Source organism: Camelus dromedarius, chromosome 23, assembly GCF_036321535.1.
Source record: "Camelus dromedarius isolate mCamDro1 chromosome 23, mCamDro1.pat, whole genome shotgun sequence".
Lineage (NCBI taxonomy): Eukaryota > Metazoa > Chordata > Mammalia > Artiodactyla > Camelidae > Camelus > Camelus dromedarius.
In genome coordinates, this window is record NC_087458.1 from 68,679 (window position 1) to 84,119 (window position 15,441).

The 15,441-nt window shown below is 63.6% G+C and overlaps 2 protein-coding genes across 5 annotated transcripts in view; both read right to left on the minus strand.

The window, feature by feature from the left end:
- Positions 1 to 1,153: 1,153 nt before the first annotated feature.
- On the minus strand, positions 1,154 to 6,811 carry IL17C (interleukin 17C). The gene is made up of 3 exons (XM_064478138.1): positions 6,674 to 6,811; positions 2,296 to 2,714; positions 1,154 to 1,893 (listed from the first exon to the last, which is right to left on the minus strand). Exons 1-3 carry the CDS (start codon positions 6,809 to 6,811, stop codon positions 1,632 to 1,634), a joined length of 819 nt encoding a protein of 272 aa, XP_064334208.1. The 3' UTR covers positions 1,154 to 1,631.
- Positions 6,812 to 7,698: 887 nt separating this feature from the next.
- Positions 7,699 to 15,441, minus strand: part of ZC3H18 (zinc finger CCCH-type containing 18) — a 46,561-nt gene continuing 38,818 nt past the window's right edge. For 3 of the 4 annotated variants that reach the window (XM_031436647.2, XM_031436646.2, XM_031436644.2), the window contains 8 exons: positions 13,801 to 13,902; positions 12,481 to 12,627; positions 12,115 to 12,174; positions 11,089 to 11,249; positions 10,724 to 10,923; positions 10,321 to 10,417; positions 9,198 to 9,294; positions 7,699 to 8,515 (listed from right to left, as the gene is read on the minus strand). In XM_031436647.2, coding sequence (XP_031292507.1) covers positions 8,305 to 8,515; positions 9,198 to 9,294; positions 10,321 to 10,417; positions 10,724 to 10,923; positions 11,089 to 11,249; positions 12,115 to 12,174; positions 12,481 to 12,627; positions 13,801 to 13,902 — 1,075 coding nt within the window. In that variant the 3' untranslated portion in view covers positions 7,699 to 8,304. The remainder of the gene's footprint in view (positions 8,516 to 9,197; positions 9,295 to 10,320; positions 10,418 to 10,723; positions 10,924 to 11,088; positions 11,250 to 12,114; positions 12,175 to 12,480; positions 12,628 to 13,800; positions 13,903 to 15,441) is intronic. The other variant, XM_031436645.2, reaches the window with a different exon arrangement.

The following is a 15,441-nucleotide window of genomic DNA, read 5'->3' on the forward strand; positions in this document are numbered from 1 at the left end:
ATCCTGGCTCCACCATCAGCATAAATCCAGTCGTCCCACTGTTTCTCCCCCACCCCCAGGCCCAGCACTGCCCTGTCCCGTCCGGTGCCCAGCTTAGGGCCCACAAGCTCCCACAGCCCGGGACAGACACCATCTCCACCCCGGCTCCTACTGGGCTGGCCCCCATCACCCCTCTCCCAGGGCTCCAGCCACACGGGCCTCCCTCCACCCCTGAGCACAGGCTCCCCTCTGCCTGGAACACCAGGCCCCGGATGGCCACCATGGCCGTTCTCAGGGGCCACCTCTTCCCTGCCTGCATCACTGCCCCTGGTTCCTTCACCAGCAGGCCAAGTGCTTTGCTGCCTGCCTTGGGCTGCCGGTCACCCTCAGGGCGGGTGGGGCTGTCTGTTTTGTTCACTGCTCTCCTCCCAGTGCTGGACACACGGCACCCACTCAGCAAGTAAGTGCAGAGTGAAGAGCCCTCCAGGCTCATGACAAAGGCCACCTCCTCCGGGAAGCCTTCTCTGAGACCCTTCCCCTCTTCCCAGGCACTTCCACACAGTGAGTGTCAGTCAGTGGGTGAGACCGGCGAGGGGTGCAGACCACTGCCCTGCAGCGCCCCAGCCCCACATCAGCCCTGAGTCTCGCCGGGCCTGGGCGCACTGGGGACATGGGGGCTCCACGGAGGGTGGTAGCAAAGCTGGAGCTGCTGAGGCCACACGCTCTGGGCCCCTGAACCAGATGCCCCAAAATGCATTCGGCCTCAGGACACTCTGGTGAGGGCAGGCTGGGCCCCCGCTGCCCCTGCTCTGGCAGGTCACAGTGGTGGATGGAAACCCGAGGGGGCATCCAGAGCTGCCTGGGCCTCTCTGCTGGGGCTGTGGGAGTGTGACTCAGCCAGGATGCAGACGGGCCCCCTGAGCCGACCACCTGGGAAGTCACCCTCAGGGCGCCCGTCCACGGGGCAGGGGGGTGCATCCCCGGGGCCACACCCATGCCCATCAGGAGAGGGCTGGGCTTTGAGAGCAGGGCCCACCCCCTGGCCCCGGAGCCGCTGCATGGCCAAGGGCGTGTCTGGGTTCATGCACAGAACCTTCTGGTGTGGCCCACACCAGACTCTGGGTCAGTAGCTGCCGCTGGGGGACCAGCTGGGTGTGGAGGACCAGGAAGGGGTGAGGGCGAGGGGTGTGTCCTCACCCACTGCCCCCTGCCATCCAGCACTGTGCTCGGGGGCTGCTCCTCAGTTTAATAACACGGACTCATATATAAAATAATCACTTTAAGAAATACAGGGTACTTGTGTCTCCCGGGGGCTGGGGAGAGGGAGGCTGAGACCAGGGAGGGGTGGGGGCGAGGGGAGCCCAGGGGGCTACCGAGGTGGAAGCAGCCATCAGGACACCTTTTCTGTTGTTGTTTTAAGAAGTTCTAGAAGAGCAAAAATATTCCAGGGTAAACCGTGTCTCCAGGTGGGGACTGGCCAGCGCAGAGTCCCTTCTGGGCCCCATCTCCACTGTCACCTCAGAGCAGAGGCCTGGAGCCTGGGGACCTGCCCAGGAGCCCCAGGGGCACATAAATAACCAATAAATACACATAAATAGGAGGGGCCTCTTGGGGAGAGGTCCCGCTGGCCAGTCCGGGAGCCGAGCCGGCGGTCACCTCGCTGACCTGGGCAGGACGCAGGTGCAGCCCACGGGCACGCGGATGAACTCCGCGTGGAAGGCGAAGGCCCCGGGCGTGGGCGGCCCCGCGGCGGCCGGCGGGCAGGGCCGGCGGCGCAGCACAAGCAGGCTCTGGTGCAGCAGCACAGAGTTGAGTGCCGCCGTCTCGTGGCCCGTCTTGGCGTTGATGCAGCCCCTGCACAGGCACTCGGCGAAGGCCAGCTTCTGCGGGTAGCGGCTCTCATCCATGTCCACGCTGTCGGGGCGGACGGGGTGTCAGGGAGCCTGGGGCGCCCTGGGCTGTGGGGTGGGTGGTGTGGGGTCCCCAGGGGGCTGGGCACACAGCCAATGCTCAGTGGGTGACTGCCCGTGTCGCCTGCGGCTCTCCCAGGGCACAGGAGACCCCCCTCTCCACACCAGGCCCAGCCCAGCCCCTGTAGGGGCTCAGTAGGGGCTCCCAAATTTCCCCAGGGGAACCTGGTGGCCGAGGGCTGGGGAGGAGCTGGCCGGAGGAGCCCTGCCCCCTGGGTGGGGGGCTGGCCGGACCAAGGTCTGAGGTCCGATGCTGAGCCTATTCAGCAGGTGAAAGCACTGAGGCCCAGAGAGGGGAGGGAGGGGCCCAACGCCACACAGTGCCCAGGGAGCCCCCAGCTCTCACCGGTATCTCCAGGGAGAGATGGAGCGCTGGTGGAGGTCAGCTTCCAGCACCTCCTCTGGCTGCAGCACTGGGCACTGGGCACCAGCCGGGGGCCCCGAACGCCGCCTCCTGCGGGCTGCCGCCTCCAGGCTGGACACGAGGGCTACTGGCAAAGCCTGCTCCCACCTGGCAGCTCGAGCCAGCAGGTGGGGAGGGGCATGGCCCAGGGGCAGCTCCTCCGGCAAGTAGCAGCGCGGGGTCCTGTGGGCGTGGGCGTGGGCCCCTGCCCAGAGCGGGGGGCTGTGGCGAGCCAGGCTGGCGGGCAGCCAGACCAGAAGCAGGAGGCCAGGGATGAGCTGGTGGAGTAGGTGGTGGGTGGTCAGGGGGTGCCCAAGGAAGGGGGCTCTGCTCCCTGTGGAAAGGCAGGGGACAGCCCCCCGCTACAGTGGGGGAACTAAGGCTCAGAGGGACTAGCCCCTCAGCCCACCCGGGCTCCTTGACCCCCTTTTGCCCCCAGATTTGGGGGTTCCCGGGACCCTATCCCAACATCTTCAGCCTGGGGTCAGTGAGCCACCAACCATCCAGGGCCAGGAGGCTCCAGCTCAGTGGGCACGTGGGGGAGGCAGCGGCTCAGGCTCACCATCGAACAGCGTCGACTGGGCTCCGGGCTTCGAGCGGCAGTGCACCTGCCCAGGGTTCCAGGCGTAGCTGCAGGCTGACCTGGTGTGGCGGCTCTGGGTGCTCACACGACACCTTTATACCTCAGGCCACACCTGGGGAAAATCCGGGCGCCGCTTCCTCCTGGGGGAAGCGCCTGGGCCGGCTTCCTCCTTCCCTCCTGCCGCTGTCCCCTCTGCCCAGCCCAGGGTGGGCCATACCCACATCCCTTGCCCTCTCCTCACCCCCACCTCCCTCCCCCTCCTCACCCCCACCTCCCTCCCCCTCCTCACCCCCACCTCCCTCCCCCTCCTCACCCCCACCCCCCTCCCTTCCCTTCTTACCCCATCCCTACCCAGAGGGACCCTACCCCAGGCAAATGGAGCTGAGAAGGGGTCCTGCCCATTCTATAGAAGGGTTTCAGGCTGAGTATCCTTCTGCAGCCTGCTTCTTTGATTGTTGCTTCTGATTCAGCTTGTATGTTTTTGCTGCTCAGACCTGGTGACCTGGGGCAAGGGGCTCGCCCTCGTTAGGCGGCTGACTAGTCCTCCACCAGGGTTGATTCTCTGTCCCTGTTGGTGGACATGAGGCTGGGTCCAGTTTTCATCCGGTGCACCTTGGTGCCTGCCTCCTCTCGCCCACCAGCAGCGGGTGGTTCCAGAAGACTTGGGGGCTGAGGGCCAGAGAGTGTCTTCAGGATTCTACTTTGGGCTTCTGTGGTTTTAGTCAACAGAAGCGCAAGTCTGAGACGGAAGGCTTGGCAATGCCTTGGAAACTTTGAAGTGCCGTGCCCCCTAAGAAGCGTTACAAGGAGACCCCAGGAGCCCACCTGTGCCAACTCAGTGCTGCCAGCTGGGGATGCTGGAGGTGCCTTCGTTAATCTGAAAAGGAGAGAGTTTGGATCAGATCTTGCAAAGTTTTGAATGCCTGAGGTTTGGACACCATCCTGGGGAGGGTCCACTGGTTCCCAGCCACCCTCCAAGGCTGAAGGCCCTGTCTGCCCTGGTCCTCTCAGATCAGTCAAACAATCAAATACATGTCCAGCTGAGGAGGGTCTGGGGTGGGGAAGGTGGAGTCAACCCGCCTACTGGTCTCTCCTCACCGGCTGGCAGGAGCCAGAGCATACACCATTAAGGCCCCAGTCTCCATGGACAGGGAGACCTGAGATGGGGCTGGAGAAGGTGGTGGGACGCCTGGGCCCTCCCAGTGCCTCGGCTCAGCAGTGTGACTCTGGCCTCAAGCCTGCACCTGTATGGGGGGCTGCCCTGCCCTCCCGGGGCCCAGGTGAGGCAGAAGATGGTTCCCGGCCTCAGTCTGGAGGAAATGTTCCCGCAGCAGGTGCTGTGTCCTGACGGATGGATGAACAGACAGATGGATGAGTCCCCAGGGCTGCTCCTGCCCACAAGGTGCCTGCCCACCGCCATCCGCCCTCTGCTCGCACACCTCCTGCAACAGGGAGCTCACCACCTGTATTCGCTTCCTGGGGCGGCCATAGCACAGTACCACAGACTGGGGGGCTTAAAACAACACAAGTTCGATGTTCCCCAGCTCTGGAAGCCAGAGGCCCCAAATCAAAGGGTCAGTCGGGTTGGCTCCTCCTGGGGCCACTGAGAGAGGGTCCTTCTGCCTCTCCCCCAGCTCGCGGTGGCTCCTGGTGACTCTTGGGGGGTCCCTGGCTTGTAAACGCATCAGTCCAACCTCTGCCTCCATCTTCACGTGGCCTCTTCCCCCGCGTGTCTCCTTTTCTGTATCTTCTAAAGACACACACCGAAAGCCAGGATGACATCAAGGCCCTGGCCCTGATCACACCTGCAGAGGCCCTTTTCCCAAGTGAAGGCACACTCTTCACAGGCACCAGGGCTAGGACAGCAACATGTTTTGGGGGACACAGCCTAGCCCCTCACCCCCTACCAGGACAGATGCTCAGGTTGAGGAACACCCTCCTCAGGCTGAGCAGAGGCCTGCCCTCCTGCAGGAGCACCCCTGGCTCTAAGAATTCTCAGCCCCTCCTGCCTTGGCCCAGAAGGCCATGAGCCCCCAGGGAGGAGGGAGGGAGTGTGTGCCTGCCTCACCCCGTCCCAGGTGCGGAGCTGCCTCACAGTGGAGGGAAGAGGGCCACCTGGACACCCATTCCATGCCTGGCACCCGTGCCTGGGACAGAAGCCAACGAGAAGGAAGAACCTGCAGGCTGGGGAGGCGGCCCTCAGCCACACATTTGCCTCCCTTGGGGCTGGGGTCCCGGCACAATCTTCAGGATTGAAAGACTGCAGAGCTCCCTTGCAGGGGGTCCCCACTCAAGGGGCAGGGCCTCAGGTGTCCTGTGTCTGTTCTGAACAGCCCAAAGCAAGTGGGCACACTGGGGACGAATCCAGGGGCTGGTCTCGCGCCCCTTCCTTACCGCTGCCCTGAGCTGCTAGGCGGAGTCGTGGCAGCCACTCTGGAGGACAAATTTCCGGAGGGCACTGGCGCCCTAGCGGAGGTAGAGGGTCCCGCACTGACAGGAAGGACACAGGGTGGGGCCCAGGTAGTGCCTCATTCCTTCTGGCAGCCGAGGCAAGTACCAGCCCAGGGTTGAGCAAGACTGGAAAGGTGGCTGCAGGAGGAAGGCTGGAGGGTGTCCTGGAGGAGGTGTCATGGAAGACTCCACCCCTCAAGCCACACCCACTGCATCCCTGCCCATACAGACCACACCCATTGGCCACACTCCCAAATCCCCGCCTGGGGAGATGCTGGAGGGGGATGGAGGTGGGTGGAGGTGGGGTAGGAGGGATGGGTGGAGGCCAGACCTCAGGGATTGGGGCACAGGGCTGGTGTAGAGGCAGGGTGAGGGGACTGCGGCTGCTGTAGATCACCAGGGGGCGGGTGTGACCCCCACCACAAGAAACCCACAGGAACTTAATCTTCATACGGAACTGAGCTGTCTCGTTGGTGCAAGGCATTCATTAATGACACTGAGTGAGAAAAATTGTGAGTTGAAACAATGGTCTTTTTTTATCCATTCAAGAGCGAGAGGAGAAGAGGCTGAGATGGCTGCAGACTTGAGCACACACGGCTGGAGAGAGGCCGGGCTTGGGGAGGACACCGTGATGGCCCAAGTGCCCGGGCCCTGCTCTCGGCCAGCAGGATTTGCCGACACCATGACCACGGGCTGGACTGTGGAAGACCTGGCCCCTTCCTTCATGAGGAGGAAACACAGAAAGGGTGGGGCCAGGTGCTGGGTGCTGGGTCAGGCACCACTGGTTCTCACCTGAGGAAGGCCCACTGGAGGTCTGCACTGCGGGGGCCACTCCAGGAGCACTGGGGCAGCTCACAGCTGAGGGCCGGAGCGGACGGGGCAGCCCTGGCCTGAGCTTGGAGAATAAATATAGGGCTCAGCTGGGTCAGAGTTCCAGGAACAGGAAAGGGCAAGTGCAAAGGCCCTGGGGTGGGAGGAAGGCAAGCAGGCCTGTGCCCTGGAGGAGGAGGGGGAGGAGGAGGACTGGAGGGGCAGGGGGTCTGGGAGCAGTCTGTAAGCAGAGGTGTGGGACTTGAGGAACTCTGATCATTCCCAACCTTTGCATGTGACCCCCTTGCCAGGACCTCAGCCCTCCCAGGTCAGGTGCCTGCCCCTGGATGGAGAGCTGCTAGTTTAAACTCAGCTCGGGTCCAGGGACCCAGGACTGGAGCTCCCACCCAGGCGTCAGAGGCCCAGTCAGGCCAGCAGGGAATGGGCTGAGTGCAGAGACCTGCGAGGTGGACTCACCTGTGGGCTCCCGGCTTCAGAGGCCGTCACTGCCTGGCTGGCAGATGGGGCCCAGTGGCCAGGGGGTGCAGAAGGCAGGGACAGGCTGTCACCCGAGGTGTCCTGGATTCTGACTCCATGTCCATGAAGGCCACCCATTCAGAGAATGGGCATTCCCTTAGCACCTGGCTTTGACCCGATGGCAAATCAGATTTGAAAAATTGCTCAGCACACGCGAGGTGGGTGAGGCAAGAGGCATTGCGTGCCAGGCCAAGGGACCGGCGAGGCTGGGCCCTGGAGACCGTCCCTACAGGAGGCCCCTTGGCACGGCCACCTCAGCGGCACTCCCTCCCACTCCCTTCTCCTGTCCCACATTTTACTGGCCACGCAGCCTTGGGACAGAGCGCCTCAGAATGCATCCCGTAACTGGACACAGCTCCTCGGGCTACAGCACCAGGCCAGGACCCGGGCTGCTGCCTCCTGACACGGCCTGGCTAGGCTCTGGGGGGACCACCCGTCTGCAAGTCAAGTCACCCAAGGGCAGAGGAGCTCCGAGGCCCCTGGCCCCACTCTGCAAGTTCAGTCCCCAAGGAAGGGATCTCCTGGTAGTCCTGTCCTGCTGGGGCTCTCTGGGGTGGAAAGAAGGGGCTGTGGTGGGCGCCTGCTCCTGCCCTGCAGCGAGACAGCAGAGTGGCCCAGCCAGGGTGTCTCACGTCCACATGTGGTCGAACCGTCCGCTGAGGCGCTGAGTGTTGAACTGGGCTTTAGGGCTGTGTGGGGGGGTCCTTGCTCAAACGCAGGCACCCGGCATTCACGAAGCCCCGCCAGACCAGGGCTGGGGGCAGAGGCCCCACACCGGGTTAGGGGAGCTGCGCCGGGCTGGCGGCTCCAGGGAACCTCACAGGGGTCTCCCAGCAGGAGCCCCATCCTCAGGCTCCGTCAGCCAGGGCCCAGGGGCTGTCATGGGGTGGCCTGGCCCTCGCCAAGGGGAGGGTGGAGGTGGGGGGCCCAGGCCCGGGCAAACATCACCACGAGGGCAAAACCGCTGCTTATCAAAATATTTTATTTTAGGAGACCCCTCAAAAAAAGACCCTCCACATCTGAGACGCCCAACAATACTCTTGGCCTTTTTTTTTCCTTTTCTGTATTTTTTTTCCTTTTTAAATCAACTAAAACAATTTGATGCTTAAAATAAAAGACAGGAAGTATTTCCCAATCAGACTTCAGTCAAGAATATATATATTTTTTGATCCTGGGGTGGCAGGGACAGGCAGGACGCTCAGCAGCACTGGTGTTCCTGGTGACGGTGGGGGTGGTGCGTCGGGGCCCCACATGGCAGTGGGCACCCTGACGAGCAGAGGGAGGAAAAGAGGGTGGGGCTCACGTGGGCGCCCTGGACTCGTAAATTACGTAAAGTCGGCGCCAGTCTGGCAGGACTCCACTCTGGGAGGGGCTGGTTCAGTCTGGGGCTCAGCGTCCTCTTCATTCCGTGTGTGTGGCTTCTCTTCCAGCTGAGGAACTTTTTTTTTTCTTTTTCAATTTTTAAAAAGAATCACAGCCAAAATAAGACATAAACTGCAAAATCCAAAATGGCTGTGCTTACCCTATTTATAAAAACAGGAGCGTCTGTGCCCCAGGAGCAGAGCACGGGCCTACACCTTCCCGGGGATCTTGGCCCGCTTGCGGGCGATGGCGTCCTCCACGGCCTTCAGCTGCTTGAGCAGCTCCTCCCGCCGGGACAGCGTGCTGGCCTTCCCTGACTTGGTGCCGGCGGAGGCGGAGGCAGCGCTGGAGTCCGAGGCTTTGCCAGGCACACTGGTGACCTTGCCAGAGCTCTTGGACTGGGGTGACAATGGGCGCTTCCTGCAGGGGCCGGGAGGCCGTCAAGAGGGCGCGGAGGGCGGCCAGCCCAGGGGCCTGGACCCCAGAAGCTGTGCCCAGGTGGAGGGCACCCCTCCCCAGTGAATGGAGGCCCCCAAGGTGGAGAGCACTGCCTCCTGACTGCAGCCCTGGTTCTGGCCATGGGGGGTGTGGCCTCCCCACACTCCCTCCCACTCCCCGGTCTGTGGTGCACAGACCGGGGAGGGTGAGGGGGGCGTAGCGTCCAGGCTCAGCTGGGGCTCCGCTAACTCATCCCCGGCTGCAGTCCTCATCTGCGCCCTACACTGTGGCGAGCTGAAACCCCACACTGCTGTGGGCCAAGGGCCAGGGATGTGTGGGGGGCGCTTTGCCCGCCGGCCTGATGTCCCCTTCAACCCGGCCCTCAACCCAGAGCTGCAGGTGGCAGGGACTCCGAGCCCACTTCCTGGGAAAAGGAGATCTAGGCTCTACTTCCCATGCCCTGCCCTGCCCTGCCCTGCCCCTCTCCCGGCCCTGAGCCGTGTGTTCCAAGACCCACATGGGGGCAGAATAAGACATGAGCTGGGCCATACTCTTGCCTCTGGATCAGAGCCAAGAGCAACAACCCGGCGGCCTCTAGGCCTGCCTGTCTGGCGGCAAAGAAGCCAACGTGGTTTGTGTGGGGCGCAGGGTGGGGGGCACTCACCTGTCTGGCGGGGCCACGGGTGCCTTGGAATTCTGGCCCCTCTGCCGCTCTGGCTTTGGGGAGCTAAGCCTCCCACCTGACTTCCGGTCCCGAGAACCTGGGTGACACAGGACGAAGGAAGACCAGGGTCCCAGTTACACGTGACGCCAGCAGCACAGGGGCTGGTGTGGGCCGACAGGGATGGGGTGGCCTCACCGGGACCAGCGACCCCACCCCAGAGGACTGTGCCAGCTCAGTTCAGTGCCCTTGTTGTCACAGAAAGAGGAAAACGGCAGAGCCAGTAAGAAGGAGGGGAAGGGGAGAACTAACTACGTCAGAAAACACTGGAGCTGAGGCCCAGTGTGGGTGCTGGTTTCTGGAGCAAGAGTCCGAACAGGCTGTGGGGCTCTCACCAGCCAACAGCAGGCAGACTAAACCCTCCTTCCCTGCCTCGAAGGAACTCGCTGTGATCCTCAAACAGGGAACAAAAAGGTGTGAGGGCTTGAAAAATACAAGCAAAACTAAGAAACAGGAGTGTCTGCCGCAGCACCATCCTGCGAGCGTGGCGTCCTGCGTGAGGGCAGATGGGGCTCGGGACCACAGTGCCTGGGGGCAGTGGCGCCCTCCTGCTCCTGACGGCCCAGGACCTGCACCCCACCTGCCCCCGCTCTGCTGGGCCCTCGCCCTCTGTCTTAGAAAGTAAAGACAGCTTGGCTGAGTCAGATTTTTGCTGGACTCGTGAGAGCCAGACAGAAAGATGCTGCCTGGGGCTGGGCCAGTGCTTCTGCAGGGGTCGGCACCGCCTCCGCGGCACAGGCTCACGGGCTGGCCTGGGGTTTCCCAGAGGGCGTGTGCTTTGAGAAATGGGATCCCAGCCGCATCGGGTTGTGGAAAAAAAAAAAAACTAGTGCCGCTTCTGCTAACTTCTATTTCGGAAAACAGTTATTTCCCATAAAAGATGTTATTTGTGTCAAAACCCAACAGTTCATCACTGTCTCTTCCTTAGTTTGAGCCTCTCACGGATGGCGGCGGGCGTGGATGGACACGCCCCACCTTATCGGAAGCCCCCCAGGGCCTCAGCACTTCTCAGGGGTGGACGGGGTCCTGGCGCCTGTGCCCTGTCGCCCGGCTCGGGGCGGCTCACCTCGGTCCGGGGACAGGTTAGCCCGCTTGGCGGGAGGGGGGCTCTGCCGGTCCTTGTCTGAGGGCTCGTAGCGCTTCCTGCTTGCTTTGTCAGCAGCCTGCAGCAGCGGGGAGGGTGGCGGTGAGGATGGCCGAGGGAAGTTGGGCCCATGGGGCGGGACCCCAGCAGACTTTGTCTCCTGCCTCCCCGTCCCTCAGGGCATTGTGGACACCAACTCAGAGAGACCAAGCCTGTGGCGCCCCGGCCCAGGGCTGCCGTGGCCAGACCCAGGGCAGGGAGCGCTCCCACCACCCCGGCACTCACTGTCTACTTGTGCCCACGCGCTACTGCCCACGAGGCTGCCCGCCAGGGCAGGACCAGCCATGGGGTCCCTGGGGCCCTGCACCACCACCTGCGGCCTCACCTTGTTGAGCAGGGTCAGCTTGATCTCTTTGTGGGCAATGAATGTGCCCTGCTGGGGCTGCCCGGGAGGTGCCTGCTGGGGGGCCGTGGGCTGCTGGGAGGGTCTGCTGCCTGCGCTGGGCCTCGAGGGTTTGGGCGGCTGTGTGGACGGATCCCGTTTCCGCTTATCTGCTTTCACACCATCTTCCTTTTTAGATTTTCCTGCCAAAGAGAAACACCCCATCACAGCCTCTGTTCCGGTGAGGCGGCCTCCATGTGCCATTTCGGGGGGCAGGATGGGCAGCACGTGGTCACTGCACATGGACACCAGCCGCACTACCACGCACCCTCCTCTGGATCCATGACGCCCAAGACACAGACGCGTACCTTTCTCCTTCTTCGTCTGGGCTGGGGTTGGGGACCGCGAGCTGGCTGAGGACACGGGGCTGGCCAGGTCCGCGTACATGTCATCCGAGTCCACGCTGTGCGCTGAGCTGCTGCTCGACGTGGCACTGGACACCGAGGAGACGCTGCTCACGCTCAGGGACCTGGACACACACGCACGTCTGCGCCCCATGGCCCTGACCCCAGACTCCCTAAGTCCTGTTCCTGGGGGGTGTGCGCCCACCGAGCCTGAAATCTGGGGAGCTTTGGGTGGTTCCCGGGTGCCGTGTGGTGAGGGGACACCCATACAGCCGAGCTGAGGCCCCTCGCACTCTTGAGGACTGTGCTGTGTGCCGGGCAGGGACACGTGATGGGAGTGTGACCCAGGGCCGGACACAGAACGGAGTCCTGGCCCAGGGGAGGACGACTGCCTGCATCCACACAGCTCAGGGCGGGACAGACACGGCAGCCAGGCCCCAGGCCATCACAGCCCATGCTACACAAGGACTTGAGACAAACCGCCGAGCCAGCCTCTGCCGTGTCCAGTGACCCGCCCTCCGAGAAGACACCCGTCACCGGGTCCCGAGGTGGGCAGACGCTGGAACGGGGAGGGAACAGTCCAGTTTTTTTAAGGTTCAGTCTGTAACGCATCCCAGACCTACTTACAAGGACACGGGCAAGTGTATGAACTACCTGCTGCACGAAAATGAGAGGAAGCTGGATTCGAGGGACCTAGAGCCTGAGCCCAGTCTTCTTTCTAAACAACTAAACAGCAGAGCTTTCTTCTATCTTTCACAGACTTTTTCCATCGGCTGTTCCCCACGTGCCTGTGCTGGACAGGCCGGGACAGGACCCAGCCCTCTGGCCGGGCTGTGAGCATCGGCCCGGCCTCTTCTCGTCGGGGCTGCTCCGGACCAGCGCCTGGGACCAGTGAGGCGGCCGCGGTGGGCCACAGGCGCCCGAGGGTGGAGGCCACTCACACCCGAGGAGGCCTCTCCTGGCCCGACGGGGGGCAGAGTGGATAATGACCTGGATCTGGAACTGGAGCCGCTGTAGCTGCTGCCGCTGCCGCTGCCGCTGACAGTCCGCCTGCAACACAAGCAGAGCCCCGCTCTGCTTCCATGGTCTTGGCACACGGCGTTCCTCAGAGCCAGCACACTCGCTGGCTCGGGACGAACGCTTCACCAGCAACTGGCCACCAGCTGGGCCACGAGCAGGGCTGCTCTCTTCTAAGTGCCACTTTCCCAAGACTGGCACCCCCAGTCGGCTCCCCACTCCACCGCCACCCTCCCATGGAGCTCCCAGGGAAACCGAGGCTTGGTGGTGAAGGGTCAAGCCTCGGCTGCCCGGGAGCCTCTCCCCAGCTCTGGAAGGGCCTGACATCAGTGTGCTCACCTCCTGGGGGGGGTCCTGGCCTGCCGCTCCCTCCTCCTGGCTTCCCGAGGGTCTCCGGGCTTGGCGGGCTCAGGGACAGGAGCAGCAGTGGTTTTGGGGGCCTGTGGTGGGGCTGGAGCTGGGGCTGGCTTCTTCACCGATTTCTCCCTGTGGTGTGAGGGGGAGGTCAGACCAGCCGGGCAGATCTTAGGACGTGCAGTGCACGCACACGCTCCCCGTGAGACCCCACACCTCACGGAGCTCACGGCATCATGCTACCTCCTCACCAAAGGCAGGGCTGGGAGGAAGATGGGCATCTGAAGAGCCCTGGAGGGTCAAGGAGAGCCGGGCAAGCTCCCTCAGCAAGGGCCACACCCCACGGCAGATGCGCACTCCTGGCCAGCCCAGACCTCCCAGCCCATGTGCAGCGGGGTCCTTGGGGGGGCCAGGCACACTCTCACACGGCACAGTCAGGAAAACGGCCACCTAAGCCGCCTGCAGTGGGTAGGTGTTCGGGTTCCCTGACCACTTGGTGTAGATGGGTCACAGCAGGGCTGACACCAGCAGGAAACAGCGTCTTGGGCGAAAGTAAGCTGCTCAGCACAGCCTCAGGGCTGAGTCGAAGTCTGTGCTGACCAAGACACAGACGCGCGGGCACCCACGTGACACCACCCACGTAAAGCCTGCGTAGGGCGCAGCCCCGAGGGCTTGAGCGTCCGGGGTGGTGGCAGCCCACCCGGAAGTACAATTCAGACGGCTGCGGCGCCTGGGATGTTAACACGTCAGCACTGGTAACTCTATCAGTGACCTGCTCAAGGTTCTCTAGGCCTGAAGCCTGGAGGCCGACTCCCTCAGGACAGAGACCTGCAGCAGGGCCGCGCGAGACCTGTGCAGGGACGGCCACTATCAGGCCGGCCCTCGCGCTCGGCAGAGCTTCAGGAGTGGGGCCCACTGTCACCCCGGGGGATTGGGGTGGAGGCTGCACCTCGACACTGCTCACAGGTGTCGTAAAGTTTGTGTGCTAAGTTCTAGACGATTCTGATTCTTCATGTCGTCACATCTGTTGAAAAGGATCAAGGTGACCAACTCCAGGGGCAGCAAAGAAGATGAAAGACGAGGAGGCTGGCAGGGCCGCTGCCGCCGTGCCCTCCCCGACTGGGCAAAGCACCGCTGGCCCATGACCCAAGGGGCTCCTACCTCCGGGAGCAGGCTATCCCCACAGCCACGCAGGGCTGCTGAAGCACAGACACGGCACGTGGCCCACAGCCTCCAGAGCCCAACCCTGGCACCCTGCCCACCTTCTGGGGCCCGACTGGCGGTGGCACTGGCGGGAGCACTTACCCTGCCTTGGCGGGAGGCGGAGCTGGCTCCCCCTTGGCTCTCACAGGTCTGTGCGGGGAGGGCGTCGGGGACGGGGATGGGGATGAGGAGAAAGACCGGGACCTGCGGAGTGGATGGAGGCGTGAGGGGGCCCGAGCGTGGCTCCCAGAGAAGGCCACTGCGGGCGGCCTCTCGTATGCCTCAGCCAGTGTCTGGTCATCTTCTGAAACGCACTCCCAGAGGGGAAAGGAGGTGCTGAGGGACAAACAGGAACGATGCGCCTGCGAGGCTCCAGCAGGCGCGCCAGCAGCCGGGCCTGGCTGCGGGCCGAGGAGAGCGGGACCAGCAGCGGCCTCCGCAGCCCTGGGACGCGCCGCCACATCGCACAGGGGGCCGCCTCCCGGGGCTCCGGGGCTCGCTGGGCTTTCCCCGCTTAGAGCCGCCTGCAGGGTCTGCAGCAGCTTCAGCGGAGCAGCATCAGCAGCTGAGATCAGCACAGGCCTCCTCCTGCAGCCACACCGCTGTGACTGCCACGGACGGAGCCGCACAGGAGAGACGCCCGTTCCCTCTCCTGCCCTCACGTCGCCTCAAGTGGCCACGCTGCCTGTGCGGAGGCAGGAAGGCAGACCCGAGGCCCTCCCCGCAGGCTCGGGCGGGGCTGCCCTCGGAGAGCGTGGGGTGGGGCTGGTCCCGGGCATCAGCAGGGAGGTTAGGCAGGGACGCAAGTGCACCCAACTCTGAGAACACTGGGGACGCCTACACGCAGACGGATGCGGTTCTGGAGCGCAGGGCTGGGTCCCGGGGGACTTACCAGCTGCTTCCCTCAGCAGGGACGGCCCGACCACGCTGGGATGCGGACCCCCTGGGGCTGCAGCCCGGGCCCTGACCCCAGGGCCCGCTTCCTGGTCTTTCCCGGTCTCATCAACCGCTCACTCAGAAGGACGACCGCAGGTAAGCCCTGCCACACCCTGGGATTTCCAGAATCCCCGGATTTCTCAGCTTGGCTCCAGGCTTCTTCCCCATAGCTCACCAGCCTTGTTTCTCACGCGAGACCAGACACGGTTTCTCCTGACCTCAACGCTCTGATCAACGTCTTTCCCGTCTTCCACCCTGCCTCCTACCGGCAGCCTTCCTGGATTGCCCCTGAACCCCCGGGCAACTGTGTAAACACTAGGCAGGAAGGCTGTGAGGCTCTGGGCCCCAGCTGGCCCTCGAGACGTCCCTAGAAAGTGGCCCACCTGCCATCTGACCCTGCAAGACAGAGGCGTGGCCACCAGACTCAACAGCTTCAATGGTACCATCCTGCTGTCCCAACGCCCTCTACGCTGTCCTAGAGGGGTGCTGCTGTGGGCCACAGCCTCGCAGGAGGACCCATCGCTTTACCCCAAGAGTGCTGGCGAGGCGCTCCCCAGGGAAGCAGGTGCGTGTGTTGTGTGCAGTTCTGTCCTGTGACAGGATGTGAACGCCTCCTGTCCACACCCCGCCGCAGCCCTCTGGGGCAGTAGCGCCCGATCCGGGACGTGGGGCCAGGGCCGAGGCAACAATGGAGCTGGAGGGGCGCAGCCCGGGCAGAAGCTCTGGAGTGTCTCCGGGCTGTCGAAGGGAAACAGCTGCACAAGAGGCCCCCCTCTGGCCTTGGGCCTCCCCTGGGTGGGGTCCCCA